This window comes from Tasmannia lanceolata, unplaced genomic scaffold, assembly GCF_043159265.1.
Source record: "Tasmannia lanceolata isolate RefF3 unplaced genomic scaffold, GAP_Taslan_0.1 ptg000024l, whole genome shotgun sequence".
Classification (NCBI taxonomy): Eukaryota; Viridiplantae; Streptophyta; class Magnoliopsida; order Canellales; family Winteraceae; genus Tasmannia; species Tasmannia lanceolata.
In genome coordinates, this window is record NW_027518701.1 from 10,480,001 (window position 1) to 10,499,214 (window position 19,214).

Below are 19,214 nucleotides of genomic sequence, written 5' to 3' on the forward strand. Positions count from 1 at the left end.
CACACAAACTCTAGTAGAACATCCGCGTCCTTCATACAAACTCTAGCAGAACATTCCAGGTAGCACTCATTGGTCCAAATATCCATTGACAAGTCTCATGGTCTTATAAACATTGTAGATGTGTTTTTGTTGACATATCTTCGCCTAATTAGGTCAATATGCATTCTTGACACATAACTCGCTGTGGAAACATATGTACCAACAAGCTTAGAGGATTTTAAATAATTCCACCATTCACACGATGCACATATATTACTGCAGTAACATAATTTTTAGAGAGTATCTAAAGAGGGCCTAAATCTCCTTCGCATATTTACATGTCTTACTTCAATTGTATATATTACTTATTTGCTCTGTCTGTGTTCCATAATTCTTTTTCTTTTCTTAGCTTCCAATCCCGTCAATAGCAAGAAGGTACTCATGATCAGTGACATGGGTAAGTGGTCCGAAATTCCAAATGAGCTGTTAGAAATGGTCGTGGATCGTCTACCTCTCATCGATCATATCCGGTTTGGTGCTGTGTGCTCATCCTGGTATCAGGTCACCAAGGAAAATCACCACCGGTTGGACTTTCAAGACCAACTTCCACTTATGATAATCCCTGATAAAGAGCGTAATGAAACTCGTGGCTTCTATAGTATCACTAAAAATAAGGTTTACAATATTCAATTGCCAGAATTTCATGGAAAATGGTGTTGTGTGTCTTCCAAGGGATGGGTGGTCACAATAGATGAGAGCGGTAACGTTCATCTATTAAATCCCTTCACAAGTACCCAAATTCAGCTTCCCTCCCTTAACAGATTTCCTGACAACCAACATAGTACTAATCCTGAAGTACCAAGGAACTACAGGTAATCATCAGGACTTTTTTTTATTGGCAAATTCTATTTCAACACTAGACTTGTTGTCACCATTATCACTAATTGATTGAAATTATCCTTGCAGGTATATTGTCAAGACTGTTTTATCAGCAAATCCTATTTCAACACAAGATTACATTGTTGCTACCATTGTCACTTATGACTGGAAATTGTCCTTCTATAAACCGGGGGATGAAAAATGGACTACAATAAACAATGAATGGATTCATTATGAAGATGTTATATATTACAAGGACAAATTCTATGCAATCACCAATCATAATGCTGTTGTAACTTGTGACTTTGCCTCCATTGATAACCCCAAGTTTACAGTAATTACACCTCCATTTGAAGGAGGAATTGACAGGAGGTATCTAGTGGAATCTTCCGGGAAGTTGTTGAAGGTTGAAAGATTTTGCGAATGGAATCCTGATTATGAGTTAGATAGAGATGGCAATGTAGTCCAACCTTGTCCAGAATGGGTTTGTAGGACGGACTGGTTCGATGTTTTTGAATTGGACGAAGTGACAAGAGAGTGGATCCTGATCGAAAGCTTAGGCGATGAAATGTTGTTTGTGGGATACAGTAACTCTTTCTCTCTCTCAGCTTCTGACTTTCCCCAGGGCAAGGGAAACTGCATCTACTTCACTGACAATTCTGAAAATTTACCAGAGTGGGGTCTTGATAACGGTGTCTTCAACTTGGAGGATAAGAGTGTAAAACCATTTTATCCCAGCTCTTCGACTTGGATTACGAAGCCTATTTGGGTCCCTCCATATTTTAGTTAGTGAATCCCATTTAATTATTATTAGCTTCCTCTTTATTCTTAGTTTGCTAAGTAGTAGTTTGATTATGTGACCACAGGTTCATCTATGGTTAGTTTGCTAAGTAGTGGTTTGTATTCTGAGGCAATTGTATGCACTAACTTATTGTATTTTCTCTAAATAATGATTTTTTATGAATTATGCATGAGAAACTTTGCCGTGTTTGATTATGTAACCATAGGTTCATCTATGGTTAGTTTGCTAAGTAGTGGTTTGTATTTTTTTTTTGAAATGGCAAAGTAGTGGTTTGTATTCTGAGGCAATTGTATGCATTAACTTTTTTTTTTTTCTAAATAATGATTTTTATGAATTATGCATGAGATACTTTGCTAATGATTTTTATGAATTATGCATGAGAAACTTTGCCATGATCTTTTTTTTTCTGAGATAAAATATTTAGGCAAGGTATATCTTGTTTAAAGAAACAAAAACCAAAGAATTAGCTGCTTGAAACAAAGGAAGCTACAAGTGTAGGCACCGGAGCAAACAATGCCCTAAACGTAAGACAAGCCGTTGCGCGCAGCAAACAACCTGCTAACAACGGCTTGACTTAACTAATAGGGCATTGCTTGCGTAGCTTGCTTGCAGGGCTTTGACAATGAAAGCTACAGATATACCGCTTTAAGGATTTTCTATGACGCTGGAAAAGAAGGGACGCTTTCGCTAACCTAAGAGCGGAAACATCGAAAGACGGAAGTTGGTCTCAGAATACTCTCGAAAGAGCCTTTGAGACTGCCTTCTAGACACATCTAAATCTATGTGAGTTGGGTTTAGAACGTCGTGAGACAGTTCGGTTCCTTTCTATTATTCTTTTTCTTTCAAGAATCAAGGCAAACTGAATCAGTATGATGGGCCCTCACATAGATACGGTGTGCCCAAAAAATCAGCTCCATAGGATTATCCCAACCCTTCGATTTGTGGAGGCACAAATGGACAGGTATAAACCTTCACAAATATGTCCATTTTTTGCCTCCACTAATCGAAGGGTTTTCTATGGAGCTGATGTTTTGGCAGCTCTATGATCCAGAGGCGGAGGCACATATAGCATGAGCCCCCCCCCCAAATGACTTTTAAAGGTGAATGTCTGTACATGCATGCCTAGCTCCTTTAGTGTCCACTCCCTCGTCCTCCCAACGACCAATCAGTGGCTGAGCCAGGTGGGGGCAAGGGGAAATTTGAAAAAAAATTCATATTTAAATGTTTATCAACTAATGCCCTTGATAAATGGCCCCCCTCTGTCTACAAGAAATGCCCCCCCCCCCCTCTTTATAAGCCCTTAATTTATGCCCCCTTAATTTATGCCCCCTTTTCTCCTTAATACCCACCTGCATGTGTCAGTAATTAATGTACAACGATGTTTTTTTACTTTCTCTCCTGTTATGCTAAATGGGACATCCACGCTCCACATCGTCATCATGATCATCCTCTCTCTCTCTCTCCACAAAATACAAAGGCCCATTCATGGATTTTATTATCCAGAATTGTAAAGTCCTAGATTATAATCTAGGATTTTAAAATCCCGAATGTTACGAAGCTAAAATCTGGATTTTGTACACTAAAGCTGGGAAATTCGGCATTGATCGGACGGTTATGATCATCCTTAATGTGGCTGATGGTCTCTCTTTCACACACTAAAGTTTCTATATAAGTTTGGATTGCAAGAATTTTTTGGAAAAGTTTGGAATGGAAATTTTTTCTAAAATATCTTACTTGTTTTACACACGAAAAGTGATACCTTGAACGGATCCTATTCAATTTTTACTTAGAGGGACCTTCAAATTATAATGATATCCATCTAAGTTAACAATAATCATAGATCCAAACTAAATGGTGAAAAGAAAAAAGAATCCCTTTTTCTGTCAGAAATAAGAAATGTTTTTCTTGCAATCTAAACAGTGCCTTAAAGGAATTCACATTTGATGATTTTATAAGTTGTGTACAAGTGAAGTCTAGCATTTTTCAAAAATTTGGACCCACTTCATATGATGATCCAAACTAACCTGGAAAAATAGTTAAAAAACTTCTAATGCTAGTGTTGTCAAGGTTTGTTCCATTATGTTTTTTTTTTTTTTTTTTTAATTTCTTGGCTTTAAAATCATTATTTGAGCTGGGTTCTGGTTTTTGTGGATGAAAACAGAAATCCACCTTGAGATGAAGAAAAAAGTAGAAAAAGATGTTTCTATTTCTCTATGATTCAGTTTTCTCTGTCCCTTTCTGCCTTTCTTTCTGTAAAAACTAACTTATAGCACCTAAGAAAACTTTGAGGAGTTCCAAGTTTCAACTTCCTTTGGTTGTTGGGCTGAAAATCAAGGGTTCAAAAGCAGAGAGAATCTACTGTGAAGGCCTAGGTTATGTATTGTGCTATGGATACTAGACTCCAAAACCCGGAAGGAGTGCCAGAAAATCACTTAAGGAGAGAGATTTCTGCTATTGTTAGGAGCATTCAGTGGTGCTATGGTGTCTCCTGGTCCACCTCAATTAGACAACAAGGGTATATAATCTTTAAAGTCCAACCCTTTTTTTCTTTCTTCATTTTTGCATGTTGCTCTGTTTAATTTTCAGAGGACTGATATAAAACATGGGTAGTGTTCAGTTTGGTGAATGAAGATTATGCCTTTTCTTTCTGTATATAGATCATGTTCAGATTTTTTAAAGTAAATGGCAGTTTTCTCCAGTATAATTTGTATTGTGTAAGCTGTGTGGTGGAAATTGTTGAAAACATTAACTGTTTATTAGTAGGTCAAAATCAAGGTCAATGTCATTGGACATTGCTAATAATGCTTTACCTGGTCTTTTAAGAAATGAAAATTTAGTTGGTGACCTTTGAAATATATCTTGCTTTCTTTTCATGTGTTTTTGTTCTACTCAATTACTGTATGTTCTTGCATTTTTCTTATCACCTTTCTATTTCCACTGCTTTAGATTGGCAATTTCTTGTTTCCACAATTTAAAAACCCCCCCTCGTCATCGTGGACTCCTCTGAGTCGATTCCCTTTTCCCTTGGCTGCTTTCCGCCGTTTGCCACTGTGTTCTGTGTTTTTCCCTACAGAGTCAATAAAAACTCCTTTGATTCTCCTGAGTTATGACTGCATCAACCGAGTACTCGACCGTGTCGTGCTAAGTTGACTAGGCTTTTCTTCAAACGCGTTTTTACCCGCATACGCATTTTGAAACACGGCTTGTATACACAATCAGTTTATAATATCAAATGTGTTTCCAAGAATTCAAATTCCATCCTTGCTTCTTATTTTATATATTTAGTTTGTTTATGTTATTCTATATGGTTCCTGTTCCGAAAAGATGCAAACTTCACATAGAAACTACTCTGCAATATGAGTTATCCTATGATGTGTCACCATTTAAGAATGCTTATAGTTAATTTATTGAAAATGTTTTTTTTAATGGTTTTAGATTCTTTTACATCGTTATGTTTGTAATCTTTCTTTTGTTTCTTTATGGTGGAAATTTTGTTTTCTAGGATGTTAGAATGGGCTGCTGGGTACTACAATGGTGATATAAAGACAGGAAGTCAGTGCAGCCCATGAAGCTTAATGCTAACCAATTGGGTTTGCAGAGGAGTGAGCAATTAAGAGATTTGTATGAATCTCTGTCAGCGGGTGAAAACAACCAACAGGCTAAGAGACCTTCTGTGGCATTATCGCCTGAAGATCTTTCAGACTCAGAATGGTACTACTTGGTTTGCATGTCCTTCACTTTCAATCCTGGCCAAGGGTAATTCTTTCTTCCATAGTGATGAAATGAGTTATTTATTTGTCCTCGATCATTATTGGTCCAAATGAAAGAAATTATATTAGTGGATGTGCTAATTAAAAAATTTCTGTTGTTTGGTTTTTTCGGGTTATATTTAAGAGAGCTGCTTAATAGTAAATGTAGATTGAGGTTATTGTTGTTTGATTGAATTAGTCTCCTATTATGCCTATTCAGATATTATGCATCATTCTTTTCCTTTTTCCTTATTCATTTATTAAAAAAACCAGACCGAGATTGTTGCTTACATGAGAGATAAAGGCAAAACAGAAAAAAGAAAAGAGACAGGAAGAGAACAACCGAAAAAAGACAAAGGAAATATAGATACACAAACGCGCCTCAAGGAGGGAGAGCGTCAAAAAGGGCGAGACTCCTTGGAAACCCTTACTCTCGCAAGATGATCTGCCACATCGTTTGCCGATCTACGAACGTTACGAAAAACAACCGCCGATGATCTAGTTCGGTCCTTGATCTTGTCAAAGAATTTATCAAACCTCCAATGATGCTTTATAGGCCCCTCAAACCATCGAAGGGGTCTCCTTCCACCACTACTTATCAAGCAACTCCGGGACCAAGAGTTTAAAACCTTGGTGAATCGCCTTCGCCTTCGCCTCCGATGCATCAGAGACTCCAACAGGTCCCGCAAAAGCCCAATTGACCTCTCGCCTCTCATCCCGTAGCACTCCAATACCCGATGGACCGGGGTTACCGATGCTAGAACCATCAAAATTGAATTTATAGTGACCTCCCGGCAGAGGCTCCCACACCAGCATGACTTTAATTTTTCGCTCGTTACTACAACAAACCTCCTTCCACCCATGCCATAAGTCATAACCGGAGATGAATCTAAAAGGAGGGAAATTTTTCGCCCAAGAAACACCACTCATTCATTTATTCATAAAGGTTTAGTATTCTTGTTTGTATTCTGTTGTGAATTATAGGTTTTCAATGTTTCCAGGCTAGTTTCTGTCTATGCAATTTTGAAAGGCTTCAATACTTATTCATTTTGCATTTTCTTGACGTAACATCACACCAAAGCTTCTTATGTGTGTTAGGTTCATCTTTTGCTCCTCATAAAAGTCAAGCCACTCGCTTTGCTGATTAGCAAGGACCAATTTCTATTGCCACTTCCTTTACTGGCTGCTCGGAACAATTTCAATTGCCATTTCTGTTATTTTAGGAGTCTCGATGCTTCTCTGACTCATTAGTTTTTGAAGCAACTTTCCTGATACCTTAGCAGATTCAGAAAAATTCAACATGGCATTCCAGAATCCTTTTTAGTTGTGTGATTCATCTTGTTTATGCCTCTCTAATCTTAGATTAAAAATTTGGATCATAGGCTTCAAACTGTATATCTTCTTCAACATTGTAACCCTTTGAAAGGGATTTTATTTTTCCTTCTTTCTACATTCAAAAAGTGTATTTGGCGAGTGTTGGTGGAGACACAGAGCCATCTCCGTAGAGCGAGTGTGGGAGTCGCGGAGCTTTCTCCGGAAGTTGTAATTGGGTTGATTCTCCTCCGTTAAGGGAATCCGTTTTTAGTGAAGCCATCAAGAGTCTTGGTGGACTGGAGTAGGTCCTAGGCTTGGACCGAACCACTTAAAAATCCCGATTCACACTTTTTATCTCGCTCTATCTCTTTTGGTTTGTGCATTTGATTTTTACTTCTTTGTTGTTCGTGGTTTAACTTGCCATTTAGTTTTTGAATTCCGCACTTATTTTTGGCAAAGTTTTTGAAGTCTAATTCACCCCCCCTCTCGGGTTGCCATCACCCTTGGGATTTCACATTTTTTGAGGATACCCTTTATTTTACTAATTCTGTTTCTATTTCAGTTCCTCCTTCTTAGGTTCCACTACCATTACTCGTTCCAGTCTCGAATTTAAACCTGTGGAACAATCCAAGCCATTGTAGGTTTATTCTCGTTGAGGCCAGCAATCTTCACTACCTTCATGTCCAGCCGACACCTCATGCCCACCAGCTCCGTCACAGCTCGCAGGACTCCCTACTTCTCCAGAGTTAACTGTTTCTCTTGATGAGGCCCCTATGTCATCTTGTACACGCTCTCGTTCTACACATCATCCCATTTCTGTTGTGGTTTCTTATGCTCATTTGTCACCCTCTTATAGCTCCTTTTTTATCATCTATGTCCTTTGTTTCTATTCCACGTTCTGTGGTAGATGCTATGGCTCATCCAGGTTGGCGAGCAACAATGAATGCAGAGATGGGTGCTATGGAGTCAAATCATACATGGCAATTGGTCCCTCTTCCACCAGGGGCGCAAGTAGTAGGTTGTAAGTTGGTTACAATTCGAAACAAAAATATAAAGCCAAAGTAACGTTGTTACAGCACCATAACAAAAGTCAGATACTCGTAACTGCGAAATCAAAGCCATATATCTAATCCCTTTAAACGGTTCTAATTTCAAAGACCACTTTATAGTCTCTTTACTATTTGAAACAAAAATATAAACCCAAGGTAATTTATCTAGAACTATTTAATATGCTAAAATATGAGTTTTGTTTACATAGTACCTAAAAGTAAAATTTGAATTTTAGAAAGGCGGGAAGCCATAATACGGGTTGCCAGACTAGATTTTCCTTTTGCACTCTTGGATCTACTCCATGGAAAGCCATAATACGGGTTTTACTGTATCTCATGGGATCCCTAGAAGTGGTCTGTTGTATAGGCCTAATGGTCGCCTCCATTGTTAAAGTATAAAAAGATTAAATAACGCCTTCTCCAACAGCTTAAGCTATTGGAGAAGTTGGTAAGTTAACATGGTATCAGAGCCAAAGGTCTCGAGTTCAAACCTCCCAGATAGCAAAAATCCACATGCGATGGTTGGCCCAAAGTTGGACCACATGTGTGCCACGTGTTTGCCAAGTGGGCAACACGTGCGGGGGAGTGTTAAAGTATAAAAGATAAATAACGCCTTTCTCCAACAGCTTAAGCTTTTGGAGAAGTTGGTAAGTCAAAATGGTATCAGAGCCAGGTTAAGCTGTTGGAGAAGGCGTTATTTAATCTTTTATACTTTAACATCCATATTACAAGGTTTACGAATGCCGATTGGGCTGGATCTCCTTCTGTTCGAAGGTTTATTGCTGGCTATTTCATTTTTCTAGGTGGTAATTGAGCAAAGTGTATACCCGGTCTAGTGCGAAAGACGAGTATTAAGGTACGTCTCACAATTCATGTGAGTTGATTTGGTTGAAGCATTTTCTATTGGAGCTAGTATTTCTAGTGAAGCTTCCTATGCAGTTTTTTTGTGATAATCTAGCTGATGTGCCCATTGATTTCAATCCAGTGTTTCATGAAGGCACCAATCATATTGCGGTTGACTGCCATTTTATACGAGATAAAGTCATGAGTGGAGATGAATTTACTCCATTTGTGAAGTCTGAAGATCAACTCTCTAATTTGTTTATGAAGTTTTTGAGTTAGGAACTTATTGACTTATATTTTCCATGTTGCTCCAGCTTGAGGGAGAATGTTGGAATACATTATAGTGTGTAGGGGTATTTTAGTGATGTAAAGCTGTGTGGCGCCCGCCCGCACACACAATAGCGAGAGATTGTCGTATTTGAGATAATTAATATCTGTTAGGAAATTATCCTAACGGTGGATGTGGCTTTTGCAAGATCGATGGTCGAGATCATTTGGTTAGTTAATTACTTTTGTGAAAAGTCGTTAAATGAAAAGACTTTATGTAAAAGGTATAAACGTTTAAAAGAGACGTTTGGGGAGAGGGATCAGCGCGATGAGGAGTCGCATCTCTTCCCACAAACGCTTATAAAAAGGACTCTTGGGTCCTGTTTGCACAGAACAAATTTGTTTCCAATCTTTGAGAATCCACGGTTGAAAAGAATGGAAACCGGTCCCCATCACCGACTATTGTGTAGCAAGGAGAAACCCTGAGAGAAAGAAAAACAAGATTCATGGCTTCCGGTAGTCTTTTTCTCATTTCAATTCATTCCATATTGTTCTGTGATTTTCTCAATGTTGAATCTCCAAGATCCGTTGCCAGTGTTCATATTGTATCGAACACGAACATGTGGTATCAGAGCCATGGTTTCGGCGAGAAAATCGGGGTGAAAATTGAAAGAAATAGGGTGACTTCATATTTTGAATGCCACCGTCACTCCACACATCCAATCGATGATTTAGTGCTACTGGAACGTTGCTAGTGTTCCCACGAATCCAACGCAACAAACGGTTCGTCGATTCGATGTCTGGATTGCATTTGGCGGGCATTTAAAGGTAGAAAATTTAATTTTTGGGAAGTTTTGGGCATTGCCGGAAAATGGCGTGCTGCCGGCGATAGGATATTCTGACCGGCGGTATTCTGGCATGGATATGTAGTTCATCCCGAGACGGGTCTAACGGCACAAACGGAACATGGATCCGATGTCTATAGACTTCCCGATGTTAAATCGAAGTTTTAGTGTTTTTTCGGAAGAAGTTACAGAAATAATAATATTTTATTGCCGAGGAAGACGATGAACAGTGTTTATTGTTTAAAAGGGCATGAATAATTATACTCACACTCCCTGTTTTCATACTGGCACTCCACCCATTTTCTGAATTCGGATTGCCTACTAAGGGCATATTAGGAATTCTAAATTGGAAAAGTCAAAAGTGCTATTATTAAAATGGGATGAATAGTGTCCTGTGAAAGTAGGCATGAACAGTGTTGCACTTTTAAAAAAAAAAATAATAATAAAAGAGATGAACAATGTTGCATGTGTAATATAATATTTATATTATACGGCATCACCAACGTGTCCTGATGAGACGTGATGATGTCACAACCCACCTAACCTTACCAGATCCGAACCGACCCGACCCGAACCGGTCCGGCTCAGTCATCATTTTTTGCCGTTTCGGCCATTATTTTTTTTTGATATTTTGACCCAGGTAGGACCAGTTCTTAGGGTTTTTGACCCTCTAGAACCTATTTTTACATCGGTTTTTGGGTTTTGAAACTTGGCTTTCAAAGTTACAGTATAATGTTCAAAACTTTGGATTTTTAAAGCATCCTAACGGTGGATGTAGCTTTTGCAAGATCGACGGTCGAGATCATTTGGTTAGTTAATTACTTTTGTGAAAAGTCATTAAATGAAAAGACTTTATGTAAAAGGTATAAACGTTTAAAAGAGACGTTTGGGGAGAGGGATCGGCGCGATGAGGAGTCGCATCTCTTCCCACAAACGCTTATAAAAAGAACTCTTGGGTCCTGTTTGCACACAACGAATTTGTTTCCAATCTTTGAGAATCCACGCTTGAAGAGAAAGGAAACCGGTCCCCATCACCGACTATTGTGTAGCAAGGAGAAACCCTGAGAGAAAGAAAAACAAGATTCATGGCTTCCGGTATGTCTTTTTCTCATTTCAATCTTTGACTTCCGTGGCTTGTATTTTCTTAATCTGTGATTTGTTTTACTGGTCATGACAGCAAATTAGTTGCCTTAGCAAGTTTTGATTGAGTTGTGCACAACTGCTTGAGGAAGGTCTGGATATATACCTCGATGACCAAGGATCAGGTCTTAGTCACATTAAAACATTGGGAATCTATGGTCGAGAGCCAAATTGGAAAGAAGTTGTAGCAATCAAGGACCAACAATGGTATTAAATTTCAGCAGAAGCATTTTGAGAAGTTTTGAAAATATTAAGGCATTGTTTGTCACTACATCGATACCAGTACTCCACAACAGAATGGTCACATAATAAATGAATAGAATTCGCCTTGAAACAGGCATGCTATATACTCTCCAATCTGGCTTGCAATGGAGTTTGGACAAATGATGTAAGTAACGATGTAAGTTGTTATGAGTCTTCTATGCTTCATCTAAGCAAGTAGAATGGTGGAAAGGGAAATGTTACTATGGAGGTGGAGCCTAACACTCTTGGCTTGGGGAGAAAGAAGGAAGGAGCACCTAATTCTTCCCAGGATATTGGAAGATGCCTCATATCAGGCGACAAATCTACAATAAACCCGAGAGAAATGTTGCTACTTTCCAGATACGTCTATGAAGATATGGTATCCTATGCATTGATGATAGAGAACAAAAGTAAATACAATGGCTAGTGGGCAATGTCCATGGTGAAGGGAAGAAATCTCTTCAATGAAATCAAACTTGAGAACTTGTTAAGTTACAAAAATAAGAAAGGATCCCCTAGATTGATAAAGATAGGTTCAAGGCACATTGGGTACCAAAAGGCTACGTGCTGAAGGATGGTGGGGACTATAATGAGGTGTTTTCTCTAGTAGTAAAACACACTTCCATCTTTGATCGCAAAAGCAGAACTGGCTTATGTTCCAGTTTACATGTGACACACTAACATGTAAATTACAATCTCTTTATCAAATGAGAAGGGTTAACCCAGTGCATGATGTTACCAATGGGAAAAGGAAGGTACATGTAAATCATTGAGATGCAAGAAACTACCCAAAACTAAGGAAGAAAAGTCAAGTACCTTGAGCTTGAGAGCTTATCCTAAACTTCAATTCAGTTCTAATGCAAACTCTAGAAAGAGTGGTAGTTCTGTTGGTAAAAGAAAAGGTGGTTTTGTCCTTGTCTAGGTGAAATAATGCTTACTTATATGGTCATTTATGTTGAATAGGTTGTCATGGCCAAGTGTTTCAGTTTTCTCCATTGTTTTCTCTTCATCTATGTGGCCTCAAAGATAACAATGGTGACAATAACAATTTTTTTGTGTTGTGTATGTATCTTCTAATTTAGTGCTGTCAAATAAATCCAATAGTTATTTTCTTTGGCTCTTGTTTCCCTAACTTTCCTCTCTTTTTTGTGCTGTGTATGATCACTAACTGTCCTGATATCTTGTTTAGGACCACTCAGAAATAATCTTTTCTTCGGTTCATTAGCATCATCTTTGCATTTTGTTTACCATGAACATAATGCCTTCAGATCTCATGCATCCTTCATGGGCTAAAGTTTCATGGCTTATTCAATTTTTCACTCTGTAAGTTTCGTTTATGCTGATATATTGGCCTTCATTTGATTTACCAAATGTTTGACCCCAGATTGCCTGGAAGGGCATTAGCAAATGGTCACCATATCTGGCAATGCAATGCTCATTATGCGGAAAGCAAAGTCTTCACTCGCTCCCATTTAGCAAAGGTCAGTGTTCCTCGACCAAACTCTCATGTTATTCTGATTCAAGCTTCGATTGGAAGATTAGACCAGTGTTTTTTTCTTTTTCTTTTTAAACAACAGAATGAGCTGATTTTTTTGTGTTGATTTCTGTTCAACAACTATACTGCTACCAATTATAACCCTCAGAGTGCGTCTATTCAGGTATGATTTATTTTATACAGTTATCAATAATATTTGAGAAACCATGTTAATAATTAGGGATATGCTAGGGACCAACACACAAGGTATTTCATGGGCAGGCTGTTGGATGAGGCAACTGCCACACAGGCTCACTTTTCAACAGATTTTATCTTATTCATTTGATTCATCTGAGGTGGCTGCTCTCTCATGCAACATCCCGGCCTGAAATGCCTTGTGCGATTGTCCCTAGCAAATCCCTAATAATTATCACAAATTCTATCGGGGGTTGAAATACGGTTTCTCTTCAAATTGATTTGCAGACTGTTGTATGCTTTCCTCTTATGAGTGGTGTGCTAGAGCTTGGTATGACTCAACTGGTAACTTTCTGTGTCACATTTCCAGCTAAATAATATTGTTATCAACTCTCATCTGTTGCCACTTGCATTAATTAAACAAGTAATTCTGATTCCATCTGTATTTGTTATCTAAAGATCTCAGAGGATGCTACTCTCATTCAACACGTTATAACTTTCTTTTTGGAGTTTCCAAACCCTGTATGCTCCGAGCAGTCTACATCAAGCCCTCGGAAAGCAGACAAGGGTGAAGAAATTGAATTGGACCCTGAAAGAATAGATGAATTGCTTGCTGATGTCTGCGAGGAGTTAAAAACAGGCTCTTCTGACAACAGTTCTAATGGTTATTGTCCCAACCATAATGCTGATGACTCTTTCATGTTGGAGGGACTTAATGGCACTTCTCAAGTTCAGAGTTGGCAGTGCATGGATGACGAATTAAGTAATTGTATCCATGGTTCTGTAAATTCAAGTGACTGTATATTATCTCAGTCCTTTGCAAATCCTGAAAAGGTCATATCTTCTCGAAAGGGTGGAAAGATTAAAAATTTAGAGCTTCAAGACTGCAATCACACAAAACTTAGCTCATTGGATCTCGAAGCTGATGACTCGCACTATTTGAAAACCCTTTCTACCATTTTTAGAAATTCCCACTGTGTAATTAAGAAACCCTACTTTTATAATCGTACTTGTGGGTCAAGCTTTACAAATTGGTGGAAGGATGTGGATACTCAGAAGGTACATATTAGCAGGTCACAAAAATTATTAAAGAAAATTTTGTTTAATGTCGCTTGGATGCATGGCAGTTGCTCACTGAAGTCCCAAGAAGAAATCGGAAGTGAGGAGAGAGATTGGAAACTGGAAGGGGATGATATTAGTGTGAAGTGTGAACCATGTTTTGTCAGAAAGGAGGAGGAGAGAGAAAATTAACGAGAAGTTTATGATTCTTAGATCGCTGGTTCCTTCGATCGACAAGGTACTTGACTCCCATCGTAGACTGTTACTAGTAGTTAATTTTCTATCATTGGGTTTCTATTTAAGCTGTCATTACTATGATACACAATCATTTCTTCGCTGAGGAAATTTTCAGTTGAAAATCTGAAAGGGCATCATAAAGAATTTTTTTTGAAGGATGCATGGGTTGACTCCTAGGTTTTCAGAGGGTTGTATTTTCATGGGTTGACTCCTAGGTTTTCGGAGGGTTGATTTTTCTTGTAAGTGCATTTAAGCATTGTGTGACTTGGTTCCAGAATTTTTTGAAGTACATTTGTTGAATCATGAGCCTCTGCATTTAAAAAAAATCTATGCATCATTGCTGCTAAAGGGAAGGTTTAAAATTTGGGAACTGAGACGGGTTGCCGATAATCAAGTGGGTTGATACAATGAACTACGTTAGTTCCCACTTTTGAATTTGTAAAATAAAAAATGTAAATTATAAGAGAAATATGGGAGTTGCATTTACAAAATATCTAAAATTAAAGAAAAACAAGCTTATGAAGCAATTAAATTTTAAAAAACTGATCAAACAATAAAAGATATGATTTTAGAAATGTTGTTTTTTTATAAAAGCAATAATAATATTGAATTTTTCTTGTTCTCTTTAACTGATTCTTTCCTTTTTCTCAAAAGAAATTAAGCACATTGCTGTGACAATGATCGAAATATTGAATAAAAAATGGCTTATTGTTAAAATGGTGTCATTTTCTCTTATGATTATTTCTAGATTCAGAAAGGAAAATAGAAGAAAAACATTAAAAATTTAAAGAGATTTTTGCTGATTAGTCCCTACTTGGCAAAAAATTGCCTGATAGTCTGTAAGAAAAGGATATTATCCTAACAGTCCTACTTTTAAAAAATGCTAAAAGGTCACTAAAATTGACGTACGTCAATTTTCTCAGCTAAAAATCTTAAAATGGCAAATTTACCCCCCAATCTTTAATCCGTTTTAGCCCATTTTCGATTTCCCTTCCAATATTTAAGAAAAAAATTAGGAAACAGCCAAAAATAGTATTTCTTCCTAATTTTTCGTCAAAAATCCTTCAACAAAAAATCATTGGACAAGTTGTTAACTTTTTCATTGCAAATTAAATGATATTATTCAGGTTAAAATTTAGATGAAATTTTAAGAATACTAACGTGTAATGTCAAAATGGGCTAAAATGTTAACAACTTGTTGAAGTTAGATTAATACTCTTTTCTTAGAGCCTATTAAGCAATTATTTTGCCAAGTAGGGACTAATCAGCAAAAATCCCAAATTTTAATGATATGACAATTTTATGTATGTCTTGTTCATTCCTATATTCACGAAAAGGAAAAAAGATAACCTAACACAGGGGATTAAATTAGTATCTCATTTCTCCATGGTTGAAAGTCGAATCACAACAAAAAAATACTTTAATTAAAAAGGGTTTTTTTTCAATGGTGGAGAAAAAACCTTCATATTTTCTCTTCATAATTACAACATTAATTTTTTTTACATATAGTCTCCCTTAAGGGTCCGTACACCTGTTTTTCGCGTGAAGGAAAAGAAAAGAAAGTGATGCAGTGTCATAGCCAATTGGCACTGTAGGATGATGCCATTTGCCATCCATGTGGCACATCTATGTGTTTTGACTTGGTCTTGGGTTGTTGCATGGGAATTTAGCTAACTAATTACTATGTCTAGTTTTTAGTATGTATCAGTTAAGTCTTTCTTTAATGCTTTATGGGAACTATGTTAAGACTTGTTGATTTTTGTATTTTGACTACCTATGAACTTGCGGCGTTTTGGAAGCTGTCTTAGAAGTTATTTGTGAGTCATTGTCCATGTATCTCATTTACTACACTTTTATCACCATATATATTAATGAGAATTAGCAAAGAAGGGATGGCAGTATGGTACTTTGGTTAAAATTCTTTGTAGCAAATTACTGTAAATCTGGAGTTGAGTGATTCCTCCCAAGGGTTGAGTGATTCCCCTTCGGTGTTGAGCGATTTTGCCTTGCTGGTCGAGTGATTCCTAGCATTCTACCTGGCATCGAGTGATTCCGCTACAAACCGATTGAGCAATTCTCGGTTGTAACTTTGTCATTATTCTTGTTATTTGATCAATTTTCATTTTGTGTTTCCATTTGCTGGTTGCGGCCTGCACCAAATTTGGTATGGAAGATTTTGTGGCTCACTTTCATAATCGGCACAATCAATAATTTTTGCAGTCCAAAAAGTGTGGGTCTGTTTCGTGGCATATTTGAAAGGGTTATCGGTATCCGATATGAGCAAGCAATACACCAACTGAAAGATCTTCGAGTCTAGTTTCCAGCATAACAAACAGATTATAAATCAAAGTTTTCTACAAGGAGATATTAGCATTTTACTAAAGGCCGTCGGAGGGGACTGCAAATCCGAGATTCCTTGATTTTTTTTCAAGCTTATAAAATGCCTTGTGGACGAAGAGCTCGTGGACGACCTATTGCTAGGGGTACAACTCGGGTCGGGTTGGGTCGGGTTGAGGCCAGCCCGAGGAACTCTTTTTTTGCATCCCGAATCCGACCCGTTTTCTAGCCCGACAAGGTTCAACCCGATCCGACCCAAGGAACTCTTTTTTCCAACCCGAACCCGACCCGACCCGAGTGCAACCCAACCCAACCCGAGTTTTTAAGCTTAAAAAAAAATATCGGGTTTCACTCGGGTTGGGTTGCCCAAACCCTCAACCCGAACCTGACCCGAACTCAACCCGGGTTGGAAAGACTCAACCCGAACCCGAACCTAACTTGACCTTTATTCTAATTTTATATTCACATTTTGCATTTTTCAAGTGGAAGGAAAATATATAGATGCATATTCCTAAACATTTCCTTATTTGTTGCTAAAATAGACAATAAGACTGCTTGTTCAAACTTTTGTGACTATAGTGTCATTTTTATTGTGGGTGAATCCCTCTGCAATCTAAGGTAAAATATAAAGGTGGTGAGTTAAATTGAATCAATATTTGTGAAGAATTCTGTCTTTTTTAGAAAAATATTAATATGTGGATTACCCTTTTCTGTATCATTTATGGTAAATTTGAGTGATACAGTAACCTTTTAAACCATGGGATCATTAATTTTTGTGGATTCGAACTTTCATACTTTATTTAGCTTCCTTGTTCTGTATATGTGACATAAGAGTTTCTTCCATGCCAAGCAAATCCCTCTGCAATGCTACTTCTTGATGAATATTCATGTTTTCACAGGTTGATAAGGCATCTATCCTTGGAGACACAATATAGTACTTGAAAGAGCTTGAGAGAAGGGTGGAAGAGTTAGAAGCTTGCAAAGATTCAGCTGGATCCGATGCAAGAGAAAGAAGGAAACATCCAGGTATAGTAGAGAGAACATCTGATAATTATGGAAACAATGAGATTTCTAATGGAAAAACGTCCATAAACAAGAGGAAGGCATCTGATGTAGACGATGCAGATGCTGAACTAAACTGGGTTTTACCCAAGGATAGTTTAGCAGATCTGACAGTCACCATAGTTGAGAAGGAAGTTCAGATTGATATGCGTTGTCCGTGGAGGGAATTGTTATTGCTTGAAATAGTGGAGTCAATAAGCAATCTCCATTTATATGTTTACTCAGTGCAATCATCCACCGTTGATGGCATTCTTTCTCTAATGCTAAGATCTAAGGTTTGGGTGATTCAAAAATGATTTTTGCTGTCTTTTCAGGTTGTTGATGTTGATTCAAATGCTGAGTTGTTAAACAATTTTCCTGCAGTTTAGGGGAGCATCGGTAGCATCGGCGGGGGTGATCAAACAAGTTCTTCAGAGAGTTGTTGGTAAGTTCTGAGGTTTGATTTGTCAATGGATTTCTTACTAATGCATTGATATATGTATGGTTGCTCCATAGAATGGGTGTTTGTTCTCTCCTTGAAATCCCCTCAAGTGAATTTATGATAGGAAGATGAGTTACAGGCATGTTACTTCGACACTTCTCTATGGGTGTTTGGTCTCTCCATAAGTGAGCTTGAAATTGCCTCAGTCATTCATGTACTGCTCCATCATTAAACCCAGCGTAGTAATAGGAGCCTTTTGGGTCACTGAGTCTATTTTAGGATTAGTATCAAGTAGGACTCCAAAATTTTTCATGCTTCTCAATTGTAGCGGGAATTTTTAGTATATTATTGGCACATTTCTAGTTTAATGTTTTGTAATTTTGCTGGTTGAGCTGTTTCTTGTATTCCACAAAAGGTTAAATACCAGAAAAAGAAAAGAGAAGTGTTTGATGCAATGTCTGTTACTATCTCAAGTATAATTTCTGGGCTTTGGAATGCGATGATTTCTGGGTTTTGCCAAAATTTCAAGCTCGGTGAGGAATTGGGTGTGCTTGAGGAGATGATGTTGGAGGGGGTGTGGATGGATTGGCTTACTATCTCAAGTTTTTTCCCATTTGTGCGCCTTTGATGAACTCTTTTGATGGGGAGATCGATCCATCTGCACTTTGTAAAGCTTGGGTTAGATTTTGATGTTTTTGAGTCCAATGCTCTGCTCTGGTCAAGATGTATGCAAAAGTAGGTTGTGTTGGAGATGCAAAACAAATATTTGATACCATGGAGAAAAGATTTGGTGCCATGGAACTCTATGATCGCCACATATGAACAGATTGTCCAATGCTCTGCTCTGGTCAAGATGTATGCAAAAGTAGGTTGTGTTGGAGATGCAAAACAAATATTTGATACCATGGAGAAAATATTTGGCGCCATGGAACTCTATGATCGCCACATATGAACAGATTGCGGACTAGATCAACATGTATTTAATTTTTTTTTTGAAATTTTGATTCCATTCGGACGTTGGTCTAGATGGCACCAAACGTTAGAATCGAAATCATGACTGATTCCCTAGTTGAATTTCAATGCTTACCCAAACACTAGAACTCGAATTGCCATTCTGTTTACTGGGGGAATTTGAAAATGAATGGAATGTGATGTCAATACCGATTCCTGATTCAGGCAATCCAAACGCACCCAAAGCGGTACTTTACCTATTTCCCTATGATAATATTTACCTTACCAGTTAACTGAATTGATGTCCACTAAGTTACAAAGAATTTACCTATGGGATGCAATAAAAGCTTGGTGAAGATAACTAATGT

At 37.8% G+C, this 19,214-nt stretch overlaps 1 protein-coding gene and 1 pseudogene across 3 annotated transcripts in view; both read left to right on the forward strand.

The window, feature by feature from the left end:
* Positions 1-1,829, forward strand: part of LOC143857353 (F-box protein SKIP23-like) — a 17,718-nt gene extending 15,889 nt beyond the window's left edge. For all 3 annotated transcript variants that reach the window (XM_077367785.1, XM_077367786.1, XM_077367787.1), the window contains 2 exons: positions 389-851; positions 946-1,829. In XM_077367785.1, the coding sequence (XP_077223900.1) occupies positions 389-851; positions 946-1,648 (1,166 nt within the window). In that variant the 3' untranslated portion in view covers positions 1,649-1,829. The remainder of the gene's footprint in view (positions 1-388; positions 852-945) is intronic.
* Positions 1,830-2,613: 784 nt separating this feature from the next.
* Positions 2,614-18,125, forward strand: LOC143857011 (transcription factor GLABRA 3-like; annotated as a pseudogene).
* The last annotated feature ends 1,089 nt before the right edge of the window (positions 18,126-19,214 follow it).